This window comes from Chelon labrosus (assembly GCF_963514085.1).
Source record: "Chelon labrosus genome assembly, chromosome: 17".
Classification (NCBI taxonomy): Eukaryota; Metazoa; Chordata; class Actinopteri; order Mugiliformes; family Mugilidae; genus Chelon; species Chelon labrosus.
Window position 1 is genome coordinate 16,339,528 of NC_140350.1, and position 18,137 is coordinate 16,357,664.

At 44.7% G+C, this 18,137-nt stretch overlaps 2 protein-coding genes across 2 annotated transcripts in view; one reads left to right on the plus strand and one right to left on the minus strand.

The window, feature by feature from the left end:
* LOC311502201 (phosphatidylinositol-binding clathrin assembly protein-like) overlaps positions 1-18,137 on the plus strand; it is a gene marked incomplete at both ends in the record, with an annotated part of 18,204 nt that continues 67 nt past the window's right edge. Inside the window, 18 exons of the mRNA XM_084564327.1 lie at positions 1-130; positions 4,878-5,020; positions 6,875-6,950; positions 7,346-7,448; positions 8,093-8,186; positions 8,263-8,374; positions 8,649-8,755; positions 10,073-10,114; positions 11,884-11,969; positions 13,126-13,228; positions 13,720-13,853; positions 13,981-14,078; positions 14,282-14,395; positions 14,515-14,545; positions 14,638-14,779; positions 16,311-16,334; positions 16,512-16,568; positions 16,692-16,811. Of these exons, the coding sequence (XP_084420453.1) occupies positions 1-130; positions 4,878-5,020; positions 6,875-6,950; positions 7,346-7,448; positions 8,093-8,186; positions 8,263-8,374; positions 8,649-8,755; positions 10,073-10,114; positions 11,884-11,969; positions 13,126-13,228; positions 13,720-13,853; positions 13,981-14,078; positions 14,282-14,395; positions 14,515-14,545; positions 14,638-14,779; positions 16,311-16,334; positions 16,512-16,568; positions 16,692-16,811 (1,716 nt within the window). The remainder of the gene's footprint in view (positions 131-4,877; positions 5,021-6,874; positions 6,951-7,345; positions 7,449-8,092; positions 8,187-8,262; positions 8,375-8,648; positions 8,756-10,072; positions 10,115-11,883; positions 11,970-13,125; positions 13,229-13,719; positions 13,854-13,980; positions 14,079-14,281; positions 14,396-14,514; positions 14,546-14,637; positions 14,780-16,310; positions 16,335-16,511; positions 16,569-16,691; positions 16,812-18,137) is intronic.
* Positions 10,161-18,137, minus strand: part of rbm14a (RNA binding motif protein 14a) — a 19,500-nt gene continuing 11,523 nt past the window's right edge. Inside the window, exons 9-10 of the transcript XR_014699545.1 lie at positions 11,551-11,617; positions 10,161-10,326 (exon numbers count right to left, since the gene is read on the minus strand). The gene's annotated coding sequence lies outside the window, so the exon portion shown is untranslated. The remainder of the gene's footprint in view (positions 10,327-11,550; positions 11,618-18,137) is intronic.

Sequence of the window (18,137 nt, forward strand, 5' to 3'; positions counted from 1 at the left end):
ATGTCGGGGCAGACTTTGACGGACCGGATCGCCGCCGCGCAGCACAGCATGACCGGGTCTGCCATCAGCAAAGCCGTCTGCAAGGCCACGACGCACGAAGTCAGCGGACCCAAGAAGAAGCACCTTGACTGTAGGTTAAGCATACCGTCACTGCTCACTGTATAGACAGCCTGCATGCATGCACCAAGCTACCAGCTATCTGTGCTCACAAAGGGGAGCTTGTATAAACAGCATCTATTATGCTTCTCCCCCCCCTCTCCCTCTTCCCCTTCCCTCTCTCATCCGGTTTGCATCCTCTTGAATTGGGCACCATTGCATTCCCTTAGATTAAAATGTGCAGCAAAGCCTACACTGCTGTGTGCCTGAGCATGACTGCAAGCAGCAGACGTTTAAATTATAAGGCCGGGGACTATCTGTGCATGTCATTCAGGGGAAGTAGGCCACTCTAGTAGAAGCTAATCATATTGCAACCAGCCGCTTTACAGTGTAGGCCTATCCATTATTAACGCCACTATCAGCAGCAGAACTAAAGCCCCCGGAGACAGGACAGAATGTGCGTTGTTGTGCAGCAACGTTTTCTCCTCCTCCTCCTCCTCCTCCTCCTCCTCCTCCTCCTCTTCCCTCCTGTAATCTCACGTCCACTGCCATGTCCTCTGATGCATTCTGCTGCTGTCAGTGCCGGGGAACCCGGGGAAGCATACTGTGTGGAACTGTAGCTCCGCCGGTGGGTGTTACAGTGCTTGAGCTGAGCAAATGCAGGTGTCAGTGCACGTTCTTTATCTCCACATTCTGCTAATTACCTGTATGTGTAATCTGAAAAGCGATTACGCACACACGGGAGGAGGAAGGGGAACGCTCACATGTAGATTTTTTATTTTTTTTTTATTTGGCAGTGATTATTAGGTGGTTGTTAGGTTGAGTGGCTTTCCTGCCTCACTATAATTACTTGACACGATCGATGGAGAGCACGGATAATCAATAGGGCTGCCAGTCACACTCTCGGAGAGACAGACAGACGGACAGAGAGAGGAAAATGGCGAGATGGCTAATCCACAGGAAATGTGGATAAATCAGTCTGAGAGAAACCACAAGGAAAGAAGCCAGAGAGTCAGTCATCCAGCTGCACACACGACTCAGCCAGTCAGTCAGTCAGTGAGGCGGCAAGTTTGGCCGTGGATTAGTCAGTCGTGTCCACAGCAGAGGTGACACTGGGAATTCTGGGCTCCCTCAAGATGTTACAGAACCGGGTCCAATTCATCCCAACTGGGCTTTGTACACCAGATGTGTTTGAAAAGGCTCCGAAGCAAAGTTTAGCTGCATTTCAGACGGTAAACTCCTTCTGTGACTCCACAATTGCTGCTCTGATATCATGCTAATCTTATCTTGATAACGACGAGCACTTAAAACTCAACCTTTTAGCCGACGTCGCCAGAAATAGAAAGAGGAGCCGTGCGCTGACTCCGGCGCTGGATGATGATTCTAGCTGCGTTCAGTGATTTGGCATCATTTATTGTTGTGCTCATTAAGGAAGCCACGGCGGTTGAATGAGAACACTGCAGATATTAAATGCTAGAAGGTCGTCCCCCCCCTTTCAGCGCCACGAGTGGGAGTATCTCAGAAACTCTTAAATGTCACTCAACTCAAAATAGAACCGGAACATTTACTTTACCAAATTCTCATCCGTCAAATGGATTATAAACTGGTTCATTCCACCACTCCCAAGGACAAGCGAGTTCCCCTCAGAATGAGCCACATTATTCTCCTGTTCTTGTTCTGGTTCTGATCATTAGTGTTGAGTAAGTGTTTTGTACTTAAACCAGATGCAGATGCTTTAACATCTTTCACAGAAAGCTCCTCCCGGTTAGACGGCCTCAAAGAGGGTGCACGTTCAGGTTAGAAATGAAGTGGTCAGGAGGTCAGTGGGTCCAGTCCCAGGAGGTCAGTGGTCAGGGGAGGGCAAGAGCCTATCCCAGCTGTCATTGGGCGAGAGGTCGCCAGTCTATCTCAGGGCTAACACAGAGTGACAGGCAACCATTGACACTCACACCTACGGCCAATTTAGAATCGCCAATTAACCCAACGAGTGTGTCTTTGGACGGTGGGAGGAAGCTGGAGAGAATATGTAGAATCTACACAGAAAGGTCCCAGTCGGCTGGTGGAATCGAACCTTCTTGCTGTGAGGTGTCAGTGCTAACCGCCACACCACTGTGCCGCCCTAGACCAGCTTCTACGTTTATATTAGTGACCAAGTGACTAAAAAATAGCTCAGCTGGAAGAGGCTGACACCATCCAACGTCGTCAGAAGGAATTTTGAATCAGATTGAGAGGAGTGTTGAAAACCTGGTCAGTAATCTGGTCAGTAGGAAAATGTTAGCGCCTCATAACCACGTACCAGCCCCGATTAAAACATCGGACCGTCCTCCTCTATTGAATGAATTCAGAGTTGTCGTACATGTCCAAAAAAGTTCCGTTCTGATTAATATCTGGGGCGTGTAAACTCAGGTATCTGTGCAGACATAGCTAATATCAGCAACAGAGTATATTATATATCTGGTTGTTTCTCCATTTCAGGAGAAATTAAACCTCATTCAAACCCAACATTTCTAACAATGCCAGTTTGTGCAGTGCAAGATTATAAATCCAGCCTGGGAGCTAATCCAGCGTACATTCATCTGCTCGGATAGAGAACGCAAAAGAAAAGATTCAGACTCAGTTTACCTGATCTGAGAGGTTTGATGAACGGCTTTAAAATATACGTGTTATTGATCCACCCTGAGCAGAGACGGCATAAAGAAAAGACGGACCGTGGTTCTCCAAATACAACACGTCATAAATCAAACGCAGCGCTGGACACTGAAGCTCTTGACACTGAGCCGAACCTCGAGCCTTGTTTCTTTCTTTCTTTCTTTCTTTTCTTTTCTTACAGTGTTATGACCTTGTCAGTCTGACTGCTGACATCAATGAATGTTGATTATTTACTACCCGAAGCAAATAATGAGCATGACAGAAACTGTAATGGGACAGTAGAATAGTAATCAGACCGAAAATAACCTCCTGCCCTCCGAGCACAGCCGGCGCATGAAGTCTTTACAGATTCTCTCGAACCAACAAACCGTGTCGGCCGAGAGAAAAACCTGATGTGACGACAGACGTTCAAAAAAACTGAACCGAAACAAAACCAGATATCATGAACGATGAGAGTCTGACAAGAGGGTAACGATCATGAATGAATCCCCTCCTCCGTCCATGAGTCAGTTTAATGACCTTCTCTTGCAGTGCCATTATGCACCATGACGATTATTCACTTCACCTAAAGCCGAGGCCTTAAAACATATTGAACGAGATTTTTATTGCATTCTCTTTAAAGACAGAAATCCCTTCAGTCACTCTTAAACTGATCTCATGTTTCATCCAAACCAGGCAATTTACAAACGTCTTAAATTTAACCTGATACCACCACGTCGTCATTTAACCGTATGTATGTTTCTCCTGCGATATCATCAGTCTTATTTCTAATTACGTTATCGATCCGTATTACTTCCTATGACGAGAGGAGCTTATCAATAATCCAAGCACAGTCGATACTTCATCACAACCCTCCGGCTATCTACGCTGTCACATGTCAGCGGTTGACTCCTCGCTGATGTATTATCACCTAGAGGAACACGCAGACGAGGACGTAGGATGTGGAATCATAATTTTATGTCTGAAATTCAAATATCTTTTTAATCTTTATCAATTCAATTTATACATTGAGGTAAATAAGCTGTTTCAGAACGTGTTTGTGGACACCTGGTAGTCCTTCTAGCTCTGGTTCTGGGCTCAACCCCCTCCCGATGCAAACGTATGTCGTTGTTTTAGTGGTTCTCGCTTGGTTTAACTGTCAGTCTCCAACTAGCAACGCAGGGTAACAAGGTGGAAGAAGACCACAACCATCTCTACATATGTCTATAGCTACAGGTTCACTTCCCTTTCGTGTTTGTTGCAGATGTGCCGACCCTTTTATCACCCATTGTCCTTCTAGTCTTCTCGGTCACGGAGCATCAGTGTTACTGGCTGGTTGTTTGGAAAATATCTCCACAGATCCATTCGTTTGAAGAAATTAATCTTTTGATCGTCTTGATTAGCTTTAATGGATCTACAGTAGCCTACTGTATGAACAGGGCACATGAGAAGTAGCAGTGGCGTTTCTCCGTGATTAAACAGATGCCGTACATACTTCACATGTTGATCTTCAGCCAAAATCCCTAAAGAATGTGGCGCAACAATCCTACTCTGCCCCACATGCAAACGTCAGCTGCTAGGATTCAGACTTATCAGTTTTTAATCATCAGCACTGGAAATATAAAACCAAACATCTCCTTATCTGCCTTTTTTTTTTTGTTAACTTGTCATTTTTTTCCCCCCGTTTAAAAACACACTTTCAATCTGACACTGAGCTGTTTTCCCTTTGAAATCTGCTCCGTTTGCTTTGAGCAGACAGTTTAGTGCCCTGACTCCGAGAGGATAAACGCCGACGGTCATCTCTGTTCAACAAAGAACTCACCATCGGTTTATTCAGTTGACTGGTCCCTTGAACATGCTGGGATAGGATCGAGCTCCTAATGTACCTCTCTGTCTTCTGAGTTGGTGTTTTATTGATATTTTCGGTGAATTAGAGCAAGGACATGGACTTTATGAAACAGTCGCCTTGCTTAAACAGTTATTTGTTTTCAGACTTGTGATCCATTATCGGGTCGGTCATAATGATTGCACGACTCATTCCATCGATCCAGAATAACTCAACTAGTGAGCTCTCTGGGGACATGTATTACCTACAGTAGAGGAACATGTGCTACTGTGATATCCGTTCATCTGCTGCTCTCTGTGTCCTCCAGACCTGATCCACTGCACCAATGAGCTGAACGTCAGCATCCCACACCTGGCAGACACGCTGCTGGAGCGCACGGCCAGCAACAGCTGGATCGTGGTCTTCAAGGCGCTCATCACCACACACCACCTCATGATGTACGGCAATGAGGTGAGCGCAAAAGGCACCGCTCTACGGAAGCCCAGAGAGGACACAAAGGAAACAAAGAGACTGCTCTGCTAAAAGAGATGTGGAAGGGGAAGCTGTTTTATTAATTGGTTCAAGAATAATGTAAGATAGGTGTACAGAATTAAAAAGTTAATTTAAATAGAATATGCTCATGGGTGTGACTGGTACCATAGATAGATGGATAGTTCATGGATGGATACATGATGGATGGATAATAGATGGATGGATGGATAGATGCTAGATGATAGATGATAGATGACAGATAGATGACGGATAGATGTTGGATGGATGATAGATGGATGGATGGATGGATGAATGGATGACAGATGGATGGATGGATAATAGATGGATGATGGATGGATAATAGATAGATGATAAATAATGGATGGATGATAGTTGATAGATAGATGTTGGATGGATGATAGATGGCTGGATGGATGATGGATGGATGGATAATAGGTGGATGATAGATGGATGGATGGAGGGATGTTAGATGACGGATAGATGATGGATGGAGGGATGACAGATGGATGGATGGATAATAGATGATAAATAATGGATGGATGATAGATGATAGATAGATGTTGGATGGATGATAGATGGATGGATGATAGATGATAGATGGCGGATAGATGGATGGATGGATGATAGATGATGGATGGATGGATAATAGGTGGATGACAGATGGATGGATGGATGGATGGATGGATAGATGTTAGATGACGGATAGATGATGGATGGAGGGATGACAGATGGATAATGGATGGATAATAGATGATAAATAATGGATGGATGACAGATGATAGATAGATGTTGGATGGATGATATATGGATGGATGGATGACAGACGGATGGATGGATGATAGCTAGATGATAAATAATGGATGGATGATAGATGTGTATAAAAGCAATATACAAACTATAAATACAAAATACAAGTGTATATACAAGAAGAAGAAGAATACACCAACACTGAAACTGATTCAAGCTTGACTTGTCGATCCGCCCCAGAAATAATAACACGACTCAAGTGGTAGTGATTTCTACCACTGAGATCCTTTGAGGCCTCATCATCCACGTGTCCCAACAACAACTGCTGATGAAGTGTCCCGCTGACATTTGAATGACTCCATCCACCGCTCACCCTACCAGAGCAGCATCCCAGACTTCAAACACGTTAAATTATGACCCTCTCACAGCCCCCAGCAGCAAGGCTTTTAGCTGTGACATGATGTTTTGAAAAGGCTTCGCTTTAATCGGCTGCATGTTTAGTCTGGCTTTTATTCTTCTGGTTGGACCTGGCTAGAAAAACTATTTTAAAAGCCCACGAGTTGTCTCTTTGTGTTTCCTTGAAGTAATCCTCTTCTCCTGTTGATGCTTGTGCAACATCAAACTAAAGTCACATTCATATGAAACCATTCACTGTCTGAGCTGCTCCACGCTGACGACGAAGACGCATTTAAACCAAACAGGAAGAAGGTACTAATGAGCAAATAGAGAAGACTATAGGACAAAAATATCGGGTCATTATTTAAAATATTGAGACCTGTAGGACAGTGACATTTTTGAAAGTCTGATAAAAGCGTGCAGAAGCTGTGAAGAAGGAAATATGACTGTCGAAACATTAGCAAACCTACAAATCGTATTTGTGTCGGATTTGTTCTTTTGCGGTTTCAAATTATGACTTTATGCCATGTAGTACAGGATTTTATCACCAATGAATTCAACTCTGACTCTTTGAAATGTATCTAAAGGTGCAACTCTTCTCAAAGATTTGATACCATTCTCTATAAATGATAAATAACTAATGGTTTTTCTCTGTTCTTCTTCCATCAGAGATTAATGCAGTACCTTGCCTCCAGAAACACGCTCTTCAACCTCAACAACTTTCTAGATAAGGCTGCACTACAAGGTGATTTAATGCCGCCTGGCTGTTTGTGGACTCAGCAGAGCTGTACGTCTCACAGAATGACTTTATGTCCGACTCTCCCTGGCTCCGCTATCAATAAGCCGCTGTTTCAAAGGGTCCAGGATTGATAAAGCTTCTGGAGAATGTGATCTTTGTTTGGCGCTAGAAGCGTCTGAATGTTGCTGATAATGGAAACACGTGTTGAAGTGTCCGAGTGAAAAAGTTAATCTCAGAGAAATGTGGTGCGTGTTATCGCTTTGACTCGTGGGGGAAATGCAGATTTGTCACAAAGAGGGTTGTACATTTCATATGAAAGGGATTATTGGCTTCTTAACCTGATTTGGAAATAAGCCGCTGTGATCAGACGCTAACTGCAGCGCCCCCTCTCTTCCCTCCAGGGTATAACATGTCAACCTTCATCAGACGCTACAGCCGCTACCTGAATGAAAAAGCCATGTCCTACAGACTAGCAGCAGTGGACTTCACCAAGATGAAGAGAGGGTAACGTACTCTTGAACATATACACCAGTGGCAGACGTCTTACACTCACCAATCAGCCATAACATTATGAACAGGGAAAGTGATTAATACAGACTATCTCGTGGTTCCTGTCATGGGGAGGGATAAACCAGGCAGCAGGTGAAGATTTTGTCCTCAAACTTGAGCGGGAAAAACGGTGAAGTGAAATGATCTCAGCGACTTTGACGAAGGTTAACTGAAACAGATGACTGGGTCAGAGCATCATTAACTAACAAAAGTGGTCCAAGGAAGGAAGAGCAATTAACCGGTGTGGCCGCAGAACCCATCATTCCTTCAGACGTCTAGTGGAGTCCATAGCTCAATGGGTCAGGGCTGTTTTTGGTGAACAGCACAAGGTCTTCAACATTCACTAGATCCCAAACTGATCAAGTATCTGTGGGATGATCCACAGAGGCCCTTCCCCTCAACCCATAGGACCCAAAGGCCCCCACTGACATCATTCTGTAGCCAGACACCACATAACACCCCATGTCTATTCTCTGATGAGTCACCACAAGGGAGTTTTTTACTCTTTGAAGGATTTCTTCTCTCTATTCTGCTTCATCTTCAACCTTCGACCTCTTGGTCTCTGATCCTGATCTCAGCTGTGTGTGTTGTGTTTCCAGGGCTGACGGTGTGATGCGCACCATGAACACAGAGAAGCTGATCAAGACTCTGCCCGTCATACAGAACCAGCTGGACGCGCTGCTGGACTTCCAGGTAAACGTCCGACCTTAAAACACCGTCTCCTGAGAGACTAGCAGTCCCTCTCTTACTCCTTCTCTCCGTCCTCCAGCCAAACTCCAACGAGCTGACCAACGGTGTGATCAACACGGCCTTCATGCTGCTGTTTAAAGACTCCATACGGCTGTTCGCAGCGTACAATGAAGGCGTCATCAACATGTTGGGTAAAGCACAACACAGCCGAAGCCGGAGTTCGCCTCCATTCAGCTCCTCTAAACCCTTCTTTAGAGGAAGTCAATGTTGCTTCCAATTAAAGACGATAATGACCACCTTCTTCTCTTTCATTAATTATTAAGCCAGTGGGGCGTAAGGGTTCATTACCCAACCCAACTATGGTTAACTCGTAACTGGGACCACAACAAGTCAACATCCTTCCCCTCATTCATTAATATAAATATAAATATATTCTCATGCTGACTCTCGTCTTTTAACACACAGAGAAATACTTTGACATGAAGAAGAACCAGTGCAAAGAGGCGTTGGAGATCTACAAGACCTTCCTCAACAGGATGACCAAACTGTCCGAGTTTCTCAAAGTGGCCGAGGTAACGCCTCCTTGTCCTTCCCGTCCTCCCGCGGAGCAGGAGGCGGCACAGAGTTAAACGACGGGATTATCAGCCTGGAGTGAATCTCAACGGCCTTTGTTTCCATATTAACACATTAAAAAACGTTTCCTTGTGTCGATCAGATGAATTTAACCTGCAGAGAAAACCCACCTCGGCCTGTTGAGATTTGCTCCAGACTTCTGTTCCCCCCAGGGATCTGATTTACGGCCTTTATTTCCGGGCCGTAGATCAGGACCAGGAGCTTCTTCTCCCTCATTTTAATCTAGACTTTTTTTATTTTTTCCTGTTTCTGTTCTCTTGCCCTGACCTGGGGAGGGGGTTTGCTCCAAGACAAGTCATTAACGGCTGAGGCTTAGCCAATCAGAGAGCCTCTTGTGTAGAGCTTCCCGTTGAGGGACCCCTTCGTGTGCTGCCTGTTCACATGCCTGCACTGCATGACCAAGCAAGCTCTTCTTCTATCACTCTCTCTGTCTCCTGTTCTTTAATTTCCTCCCTTTTCTTAAAAAGATGGATGTATGTTTCCTCTCTGGAGGCTGGTGAACAGTTAACAGTCCCGGCCAGGCCTCACAGTAAACTGTCGTCTGTAGGCTGCGTAGCTTTATCCTCCACCGTCGAAGGCTTTCTCACTGCTTGGTTTCGCTCCCATGTGGAAGAAGGTTTGGGATGCAGCCGCTTTGATCCAAAGAAAAAAAACTAAAATGAAAGCAGACTAACGTTGACTTTAAGGACCCATTCATTTGAGCTGTCTAACTAAACGTGTGTTTGTCTGTTTGTGTGTCATCCTCCCGTCTCCTTCTGTTCAAAGTCAACATTAGTTGAGTGTCTTCTTCCGTTTGGATGTTTCTAACCTCGCTGTCATGTGACCTGTTGTCTGCCCCGCCTCCTCAACCAGTCGTCACTCAGCTTTTCATTTTCTCCAGATCTCAATGTGTGTGTGTGTGTACTTATAAGTGTGTATGTGTGTATATACTGTGTGTATATATAGGTGTTCGTATGCGTGTGCATGCCTCCTCCTCCTCCCCTCTTCCTCCGTTGTCTTTTATTTGTTTTCCGTTCCAGCATCTGCATGAAGTAATGAATGCTTGGGTTTGATTCTTCTTTCTCCCTCCTCCTCCTCTTCCTCCTCCTCCTCCTCTTCCTCCTTCACACGCCTCTCTTCCCTTTTTTTACTCTGTGGTCTGTTGTTTTTTGTTTCTTTTGGTTTATTCCTTGTTTTTCTTATTACATTTGGTTTATTTTTTATTTTGCCTCCCTCCTCCCTCCCCTACCCTTCCTCCCTCCTTTTTTGTGACACAGCGAGTTGGGATAGATCAGGGCGACAGCCCCGATCTCACACAGGTCAGTCTACATCTCATCTCAATCAGTCAATCAACCAGTCAGTCAACCGGTATAGAAACCCGTCCACTCAGTCCCATAATGCTTCATTCTAAACGCTCCCGTTCCCTACTCACCCTACAGACCTGCCCACACTGCAGCTGCCCCGTCCTCCTCCTCTCTTCTTCATGCTCTGTAACTCCTTCACTTTGTCTCCTTCTCTGTCTGAACCGAATCTAGAATAGAGAGGAAACAATAAATGAAGACCTGTAAAAAAGCCTTGAAGCAACTTTTACTTAAGCATCATCTCAGGTTTTTATTATCTGAACAATTTCAGAATAAATAGTTAGGATTTTAGTTTTTGTTTTTTTGCTGATTCGTTTGGGGCTTAGTATGTCTGAATTTTTTCCAGCAGCCTTTCTGGCATTGTCCCAGTGCAAAAAAAGATTAAAAAAAAAAAATCAAGGCCAAAGTATCATCACATAAATAAGTTAGCACCACTTCATGAAATATATTTATTTCTTTTTCCCGTATATTCGCAGTGTTCAAAATCATTTTTCTGAAGAGATTACGTCCCTTTGCATTAGCTGTGGGGAGAGCAGCGAATGGTTTTTATTGAGTAGGTTTCTGCAAATATGACTTGGATAGGTGCACATAATGCCATCATGAGCCCTGCATGTCATGCTACAGGCCTTTCAGCGGACGCAGAATTGGATCGTGTGACAAATGAAGCGACCACCCGAGAAGGGCTGACCCCTTTGAAACAGACGCCATGGCTGTAGCGCTCATGAAGACCTTATATGTGCTTATTCAACAACATAGTGACCCATGCCTTTACTGAGCTCTAGATATGTGTCTGTTTTACTTTTAAACCTTTAGCATATTCTAGATTTCTCTGAAGAAGGATATCCAGAATTCGCATTTTACTCTCTTTCCCCCCTTAAAAATAAGTATATGAGAAATCTTTTCTTTGCCTGTCGTGTTTGCATTGTGTTCTCTGGCGCTGAAATGTAAGGCTCTGGGTGGAAACCGTGGCATCACATGTGGTCAAAATGAACCCATCCATCCTTTTTGTTTTCCAATGAAGAGCGCTGGCCAGCTTCTCGATGTGTATACCTGGTTTCTGACCAGATGCTTACATTTGACTGAGTTAACTTCTTTGGCTTCCAGTGAGATAAAGCTATTCGGTTCCTATTTGGTTCTTCTTCTTCTAATCAGTAACAGATGTTGATCCGGTCTTTTAACCTGAAGTGGAATCCATGAGTTAACTCGTAATTTTGTTTTTTTGGGAATCGTGATTTTTTCTTTCCGTGTGTAAGCGTGTGTGTGTTTGCGTGTGCGTCACGAGAGTGTTTCTGCACTGCTGGCCTCTGCATGGGCTCGTTAGATTTGTTCAGAGACGTGTTTGTTGTGTTTCTGCTCTGGAGCCCTGCAGCGATGAGGCTCTGCTTTGTCCTGACCTGTCAGTCCCGCTGTGGACTAGCTTGCATGATCCAAGGCTAATGTGTGCATGCTGGTCAACCAAACCTGATGAAACCAAATGCAAAAAAAAACATCAAAAAAAGAAAAAAAAGAAAAGTAGAGTAGATAGCAAATCTGAGGGTGATGTCTCAACTCTGCTGCTGCTTTGTGCGAGTGTGTGAAATGAAATCAAAAGTGAGGAGAGGGGGTGAGTGACAGCTATGTGCCCCACTTCGTCTACTTGGCTGTGGTTCTAATGTTTTCCCCTAAACCCCACCTACATTTACCCCACCCTCACCCCCTCCTCCTCCTCCTCCTCCCGCCACTCTCAGGCTCCCAACACTCTCTTGGAGGCTCTGGAGCAGCATCTAGCCTCTCTGGAGGGCAGGAAGCTCAAGGACCTCTCCACCACCAGCAGGTATGGTCCAGTCACAAAGATGCTAATCAGATCTCCTGCACCGGCCGCTCAGTGCTCATTTAAACCAGTTTATTATTGGTACTACAGCTATTATTAGGATTTCTATTAGCCATGTGGGCGGCTCTGTGAAGCCTCTGTCAGCTGACTAGAAGCTCATAATGACTGTTAACAAGGTGATGTTCATATGAACGGTCCCTTCTTGAAGGCAGCGATAGTAAACATGGTGCATTTGTTCATTAGCCTTAAACTCAAAGTCCAGCTGAGGCTAAAGGGAACGTCCCTTCTCATATTACCAGAGTACTGTAATAACTGGGAGTTTGACAATAGAAGAACATTTTTGAACGAGCTCAAATGTATGTTTATTAGCATCCAGACCTTTACCAACATCTAGACACCACAGACCAAATTTTAAACCAGAACAATCCACTCAGCATTTTTCTGAGCTTGGACCGACGTTGCCGTAATTTGAGCAATGCTGCAACCAACGCTAAGACTGACCGCATGAATTCAGATGAGAGATTTTACCATTTCGGTTTGTAAAACTACCCCCAGTTAAAAATCTACGTAGCCATAGTGGCAGCGTGGCTTCAGTGTTGCCGGTTCCAACCATTTAGTTTGAAAACGCCTGTAGTTTAAGTTTTTGCTAAGAAACCAAAGCAGAGGACTAATTACATATCTGATGATTTCCAAGACACAAGTGTCAATTAAATTGCTTCACCGCCATCTGGGCACCGTGCACATGTGTGCCAGAATTCCTGCACAATCCTTCCAGTAACTTTAGACCAAAGAGGAAAACTGACACTCCTCAAGCAACAGAGCGACCGAGGCTAAAACTAACAGCGTCAACTCTGCTGGCTTTGTTAGATGGACAGGTTCTACTGCGTTTATGAATATGTCACTGGCTGCGGCGTTGCTTTGGGGATATCAATGCCAATCGATCTGTCCACACTGTTCACCGAAACATCTCAATTGCTGTCGGATGGATCGCCAGGAAGTTTGGTCCAGACGGTTGATGATGAATCTTAATAAATTCTGCTGTCTTCAGGCCTTTTCATCTACTCTCATACAGCCTCACAGAGCTGTAGAGCAGATGTAAAGACACTGTGTGATTTCTGCAGGTTTTACAAATACATGCATGTCTGTGTGTCACCCTAAGATCCAGCACTTTGTCCAGTGCAGTGTCGTCTCTCTCCAGCACTGGGATCTCTCTCAGCCGTATGGACGACAAGACAGAGGACAACCGACTGCAGCAGCACAAGGTGAGACGTTTGCACTTTTAAATTATACATGCTCATACTGTAGATAGGTTCAGACAGCTCACGCCACATACCAGGACTACACTGGATCGGACCGCGACATGATTGACGCCGGCGCACAAAGCTTTTCACAGATTACCAGTTTTTGCCTTTGAGGAAGAAAAACAAATCACTTTGTCTCGACCGTGTGGACGTCTGTAGCTCAAGTCTTTTTGTCCTCCACGCTGCTGTTAAAATTGAATAGACAAGTGCATTAAATCTGCAGTACACTGAAATACACTGTCTGTGTCTGGCCACTGGCCCGTAGCATAGAGCTGCACAGAGAATAGAAATGAACTTACAGTCTAAATGCTGCACTCCTGCAGTGGAGTCGATTGAAATAGAGAGTCTTTTTTTTATTATTATTTTTTAAGACAATGTGTCAACATTGTGTAAACATATATCACACAGATTAAAGTCAAACCGGTAACATGCTGTTGACGCTATCTGTGCAGGATGACGGTCATAAAGTGATCGATATTCAGACGCCCAATGCGTCACCCAGCGCTCAGTCAGTGGGCAGTGCCAACAGCAGTGGGGGGGCTACAGATCTCTTCTCCAATTCACCCATCGTACCCATCAACAACCAGTGAGTAACAACTGCAGTCACAGATAATACGAACACAACAGCGCTGACATTCGGTTTGAGATTCGAATCGTTTTAAGTTTAATTTGAAGAATTAAAAGTAAAAAAATCACCATTTCCCTTCCTGCAGTGTGCCAAACCTCAGCAGTGAGCTGTTCACCCTGCAGCCTAACTTCACCCCCATCCAGACCACACACACTGTGCCCAACAACAACAATGCCTGGGGAGGTAGGACTGCATCCACAGCCAAACAAACACACACACACATATACAACCGTGCATGCGTACGATGTGCAAATGAATTCCCACTCACTCAGATAAACACACAGTGGGGAGCTGGATGTGACAGTGATGGCCGTTTGCTTCATGCTTTTGACGCATTCCCCCACTTTTCCTCCTGTCGCGTTTCCATGGTTACCGCTGGATGTCAGGTGATCTGCTGAAGCCGTCCCCACCCACTCAAATTCACAGCCCCGGAGCCCCATTGCACTCTGGGAAAATGCTGCCCAATGATTTGGACTCTTCATTAGCCAACCTCGTTGGCAGTGAGTGTCTCACTTTCCAAATATATCTCTTCCATTCTTCAAGCCTTTTTCTGCTTTTGTCCTCTCGCGTCGTTGCTTCCTTTCTAATGACGTTGTGTTTTGTTTATTTCTTGGCTCAGATCTGCAGTTTGGGGGGACGCCAGCTAAAAAGTGAGTATGTTCGCAGTTAATTACGAGGCTGTCCAATCCGGCAGAAGATTCATGATTTCAAATGCACTTGTGTTTGTGTTTGTGCGCATCAGGCCAGAGCTCCAGTGGAGTCAGCTGGTAGAGAAAAAGCCCACGGGAGGAAGTGGCTGGCAGTCGAAGACCATGTGTACCAGCACCAACTGGACTCACACCACCCATCCCATGGCACCTGCACCCATGCCCGTCCCTCAGATGGTAAATTAAAAGCTACTTTCACTGTTAAAGCACCGGCAAGGTTTTGTGCTTGTCTCATCTAGTTAATGTGGCGCTGCCTGATAAGACAGTGAAAAGCTCCCTCGTTATCCTGTTAGTTTGGTTGGTTAATTGATTTAAATCTCTGAGCCCTGCTACTATGCTACTACTCTGAACCCAGTAGCAGTGAACAGTGAACTTTTACATCAAGGCTAGTGAGCTAGTTTAGTCATCAGGAATATGTTTGCAGGAGAACAGGCAGTACCTAGAATATGTATTTATTGAACCTTTGTCTGGAGCCCACCCAACAATCCTATCTCCACTCACTAGACAATTCATTAGGGAAAATAATTCATTCTAATATAACAGTCCTGCACTAAATCCGTATCTGCGTTGTGTAAAATCTACCTCGACTATAATTTCTTATCATTGTCAAAATGGTCGAAGCAAAAGCTCCAGAGAGGCTCTCTATACCCTGCAAGTGACCCATTTGGAACTGCTAGTCCACCCCCTTAGAGCCTCATCCAGTCTGCAGACTGGAATGCATGTACCGATCAGCCACAACATTAAAACCACTGACAGGAGAAGTAAATAACTTTGACCATCTTGTGACAATTAAGTGTTCTGCTGGGAAACTTTTGGACCTGGCATTCATTCACGTGGATGTTACTTAGACATGTAGCACCCACCTAGACCAGACCAGGCACCTCCACCCCATAGCAATGACACTCCTTGATGGTAGCAGCCATTTTGCCGGTTTGGGAACAACTCAAAAAAACAGAAAAACAGCACAAGGTGTTGACTTGGCCTCCAAATTCACTAGATCCCAAACTGATCAAGTATCTGTGGGATGATCCACAGAGGCCCCTCCCCTTAAAGAATCCCCACTAACATCCTCTTGCCAGACACCACAGGACACCCTCAGAAGGCCCATGTCCTCTCTGATGAGTCACAACTGTTTTGGAGGCACGAGGAAGACAAGGCTGATGAGAGAGGTGGGCTAAAGGCTGCCAACCTGCCAAGTATTTCTGCCGTAGCCTTAGGACTTTAGTCAAATGTGGCAAAAGGAGAAATTGCATTAAATGACACGTCCTGACATCAAAAGTTAAACTAAACCCTGACATTGACGTCTCATCAAACCCGTCTGTCAGTGAAGGCCTCCTCTTGTATTGTGTATTAATTTGGCGCCATCCATCATCCTGCCAGTGAGCTAATGATTTTAAACTTTAGACTGAAAGTCATCAAACACACCTCGTGGCTAAAGCTAACTCTGTGCAGCTCTCAGGGCTTTTGGAGGAGCCGTGATTATCTCCACGTCTCTCCCGTTCAATCTGGCCTCATTTCTTAAACATTTTCCCGCTGATTGACCTCTCAACTCAAACTGCTCACTTCGTCAGCTAACGGGCTGGAAAGCTGACGACGCGAGCTGAATCGAAAGTGGTGGGGAATGAGAATTTATCCTCAGAGCGTTGCTTTTATTCAGAAGTTCATTCTTTAACTGTTGTTTTTCATTTCTGTCCTCAACCCTCAACAGAACGGGATGATCTATACTGGCTATGTAAGTGTCTTAGATTCATCTTCCTTTCATTTGACTTCATCCTAATTTGACTCTATTGGGTTGTTTGTACTGTTGACATGAATTATCAGAGGAAGAGGCAACGTCCCATGTGATTATTACAAGCTGATGATCTAGCAAAAACAAATAATTTTTTTTGTTTGCTTTATTCCTGCACAGGCTCCAGCACCAGTGGCTTTTCCTATGACGACACCCCAAGTGCCTGTGTATGGGATGGTAAAGAACAACCTCCACTCATAATTAATACATCTTTCATTTATTTATTCATTCATTCATTCATGCAAATAACTTTGTCTTTAGTTTCCATCCTCACTGCCTCTTTCTGTCCCACTTCACCAGCTCCCACCTCAGATGAGTCATCAGATGGGAGGCGTTCCCATGATGCCCCCGCAGCCTGTCATGTACAACCAGCCCGTCCTGAGACCCACCAATCCTTTTGGACCCATCCCGGGAACTCAGGTAACACAAACAGCCCCACACAGTAATCCATATGACACACTGTGTCGCTAAGATAGCTTCATGAAGACGAGGAGCAAAATTTTGGAAATAAAATCCCCCCGTGATTTCACCAGAATATTTAAATTGATGAAAGAAAAGAGATGAAACATGTTGTGAGCATCAGAGGCAGGCAGACACTTCTATTTCCTCTATAGCAAGCTAAGCTAACCAGCTACCTATCTACCTCGTGTTTATATATAAATACACTGATCAGCCAAAACATTATGAAGTATATAACATTGACCATCTTGTGACAATTCCATTTTCTGCTGGGAAGCTTTTGGACCTGGCATTCATTCATTCATGTGGATGTTACTTAGACATGTAGCACCCACCTAGACCAGACCAGACACCCCCCACCCCATAGCAATGACACTCACTGATGGCAGCAGCCGTCCCCAGCAGGACACACACACAAAAACGGTTTAGGAACAACTCAAAAAAATATGAACAACAGCACAAGGTCTTGACCTGATCAAGTATCTGTGGGATGATCCACAGAGGCCCCTCCCCTCAACCCATAGGACCCAAAGGCCCCCCACTAACAACATTGTGTTGCCAGACACCACAGGACACCCTCAGAAGGCCCATGTCCATTCTCTGATGAGTCACAGCTGTTTTAGAGGCACAAAGGAGACCTACACAATATTAGGGGTCATAATGTTATGCCTGATCGGTGTACATAAGCAAAACCAATCTTCCCATGCTGGAATTTAACTGTGCAGCTCTTGCTTTAGGGGAAGTAGTAGTTATAACCACCACACTGCGGGTTAACAAACACTCTTCTCAGAAATATAGACGAACTGCTGACTGAAATAAAGAGGCTGCAACAGACAGAGAGGATAACTGGGTTGTAAAAGGACTTCTTTAAATTCTTTATGCTCATAATTAATGGGATGCATTGAACATCCTGAACTGATGTGAGGCACAGCAGCATAAGAACAATTAAATACTAAATCTATGCCTCATGTCTTGGAGACCTCTGACATGACTGGTGCTCTCATTTATGTCTGTTCTTTGAGGACTGATGTGTAGTGTCGAAGCGGCGGACCCGTCAAGGAGCCAGATAATTTTAAAAATTGACCAGAAACGCTTTTCTTCACAGCGAGTGATCGTTAGCCGTTAGCAGCCTCAGGAGAGCAAACAATCAAGTGTATTTGTCCAATTATTCAAAACATAACGGAGTAATATAATTGGTTACTGCACACCGACGCCCCTGAGAAGCTGTTTTCATGGCACTGCGGCAAGTAATACGCTTGTCAATAGATGCCTGAGCACTTGATGAGG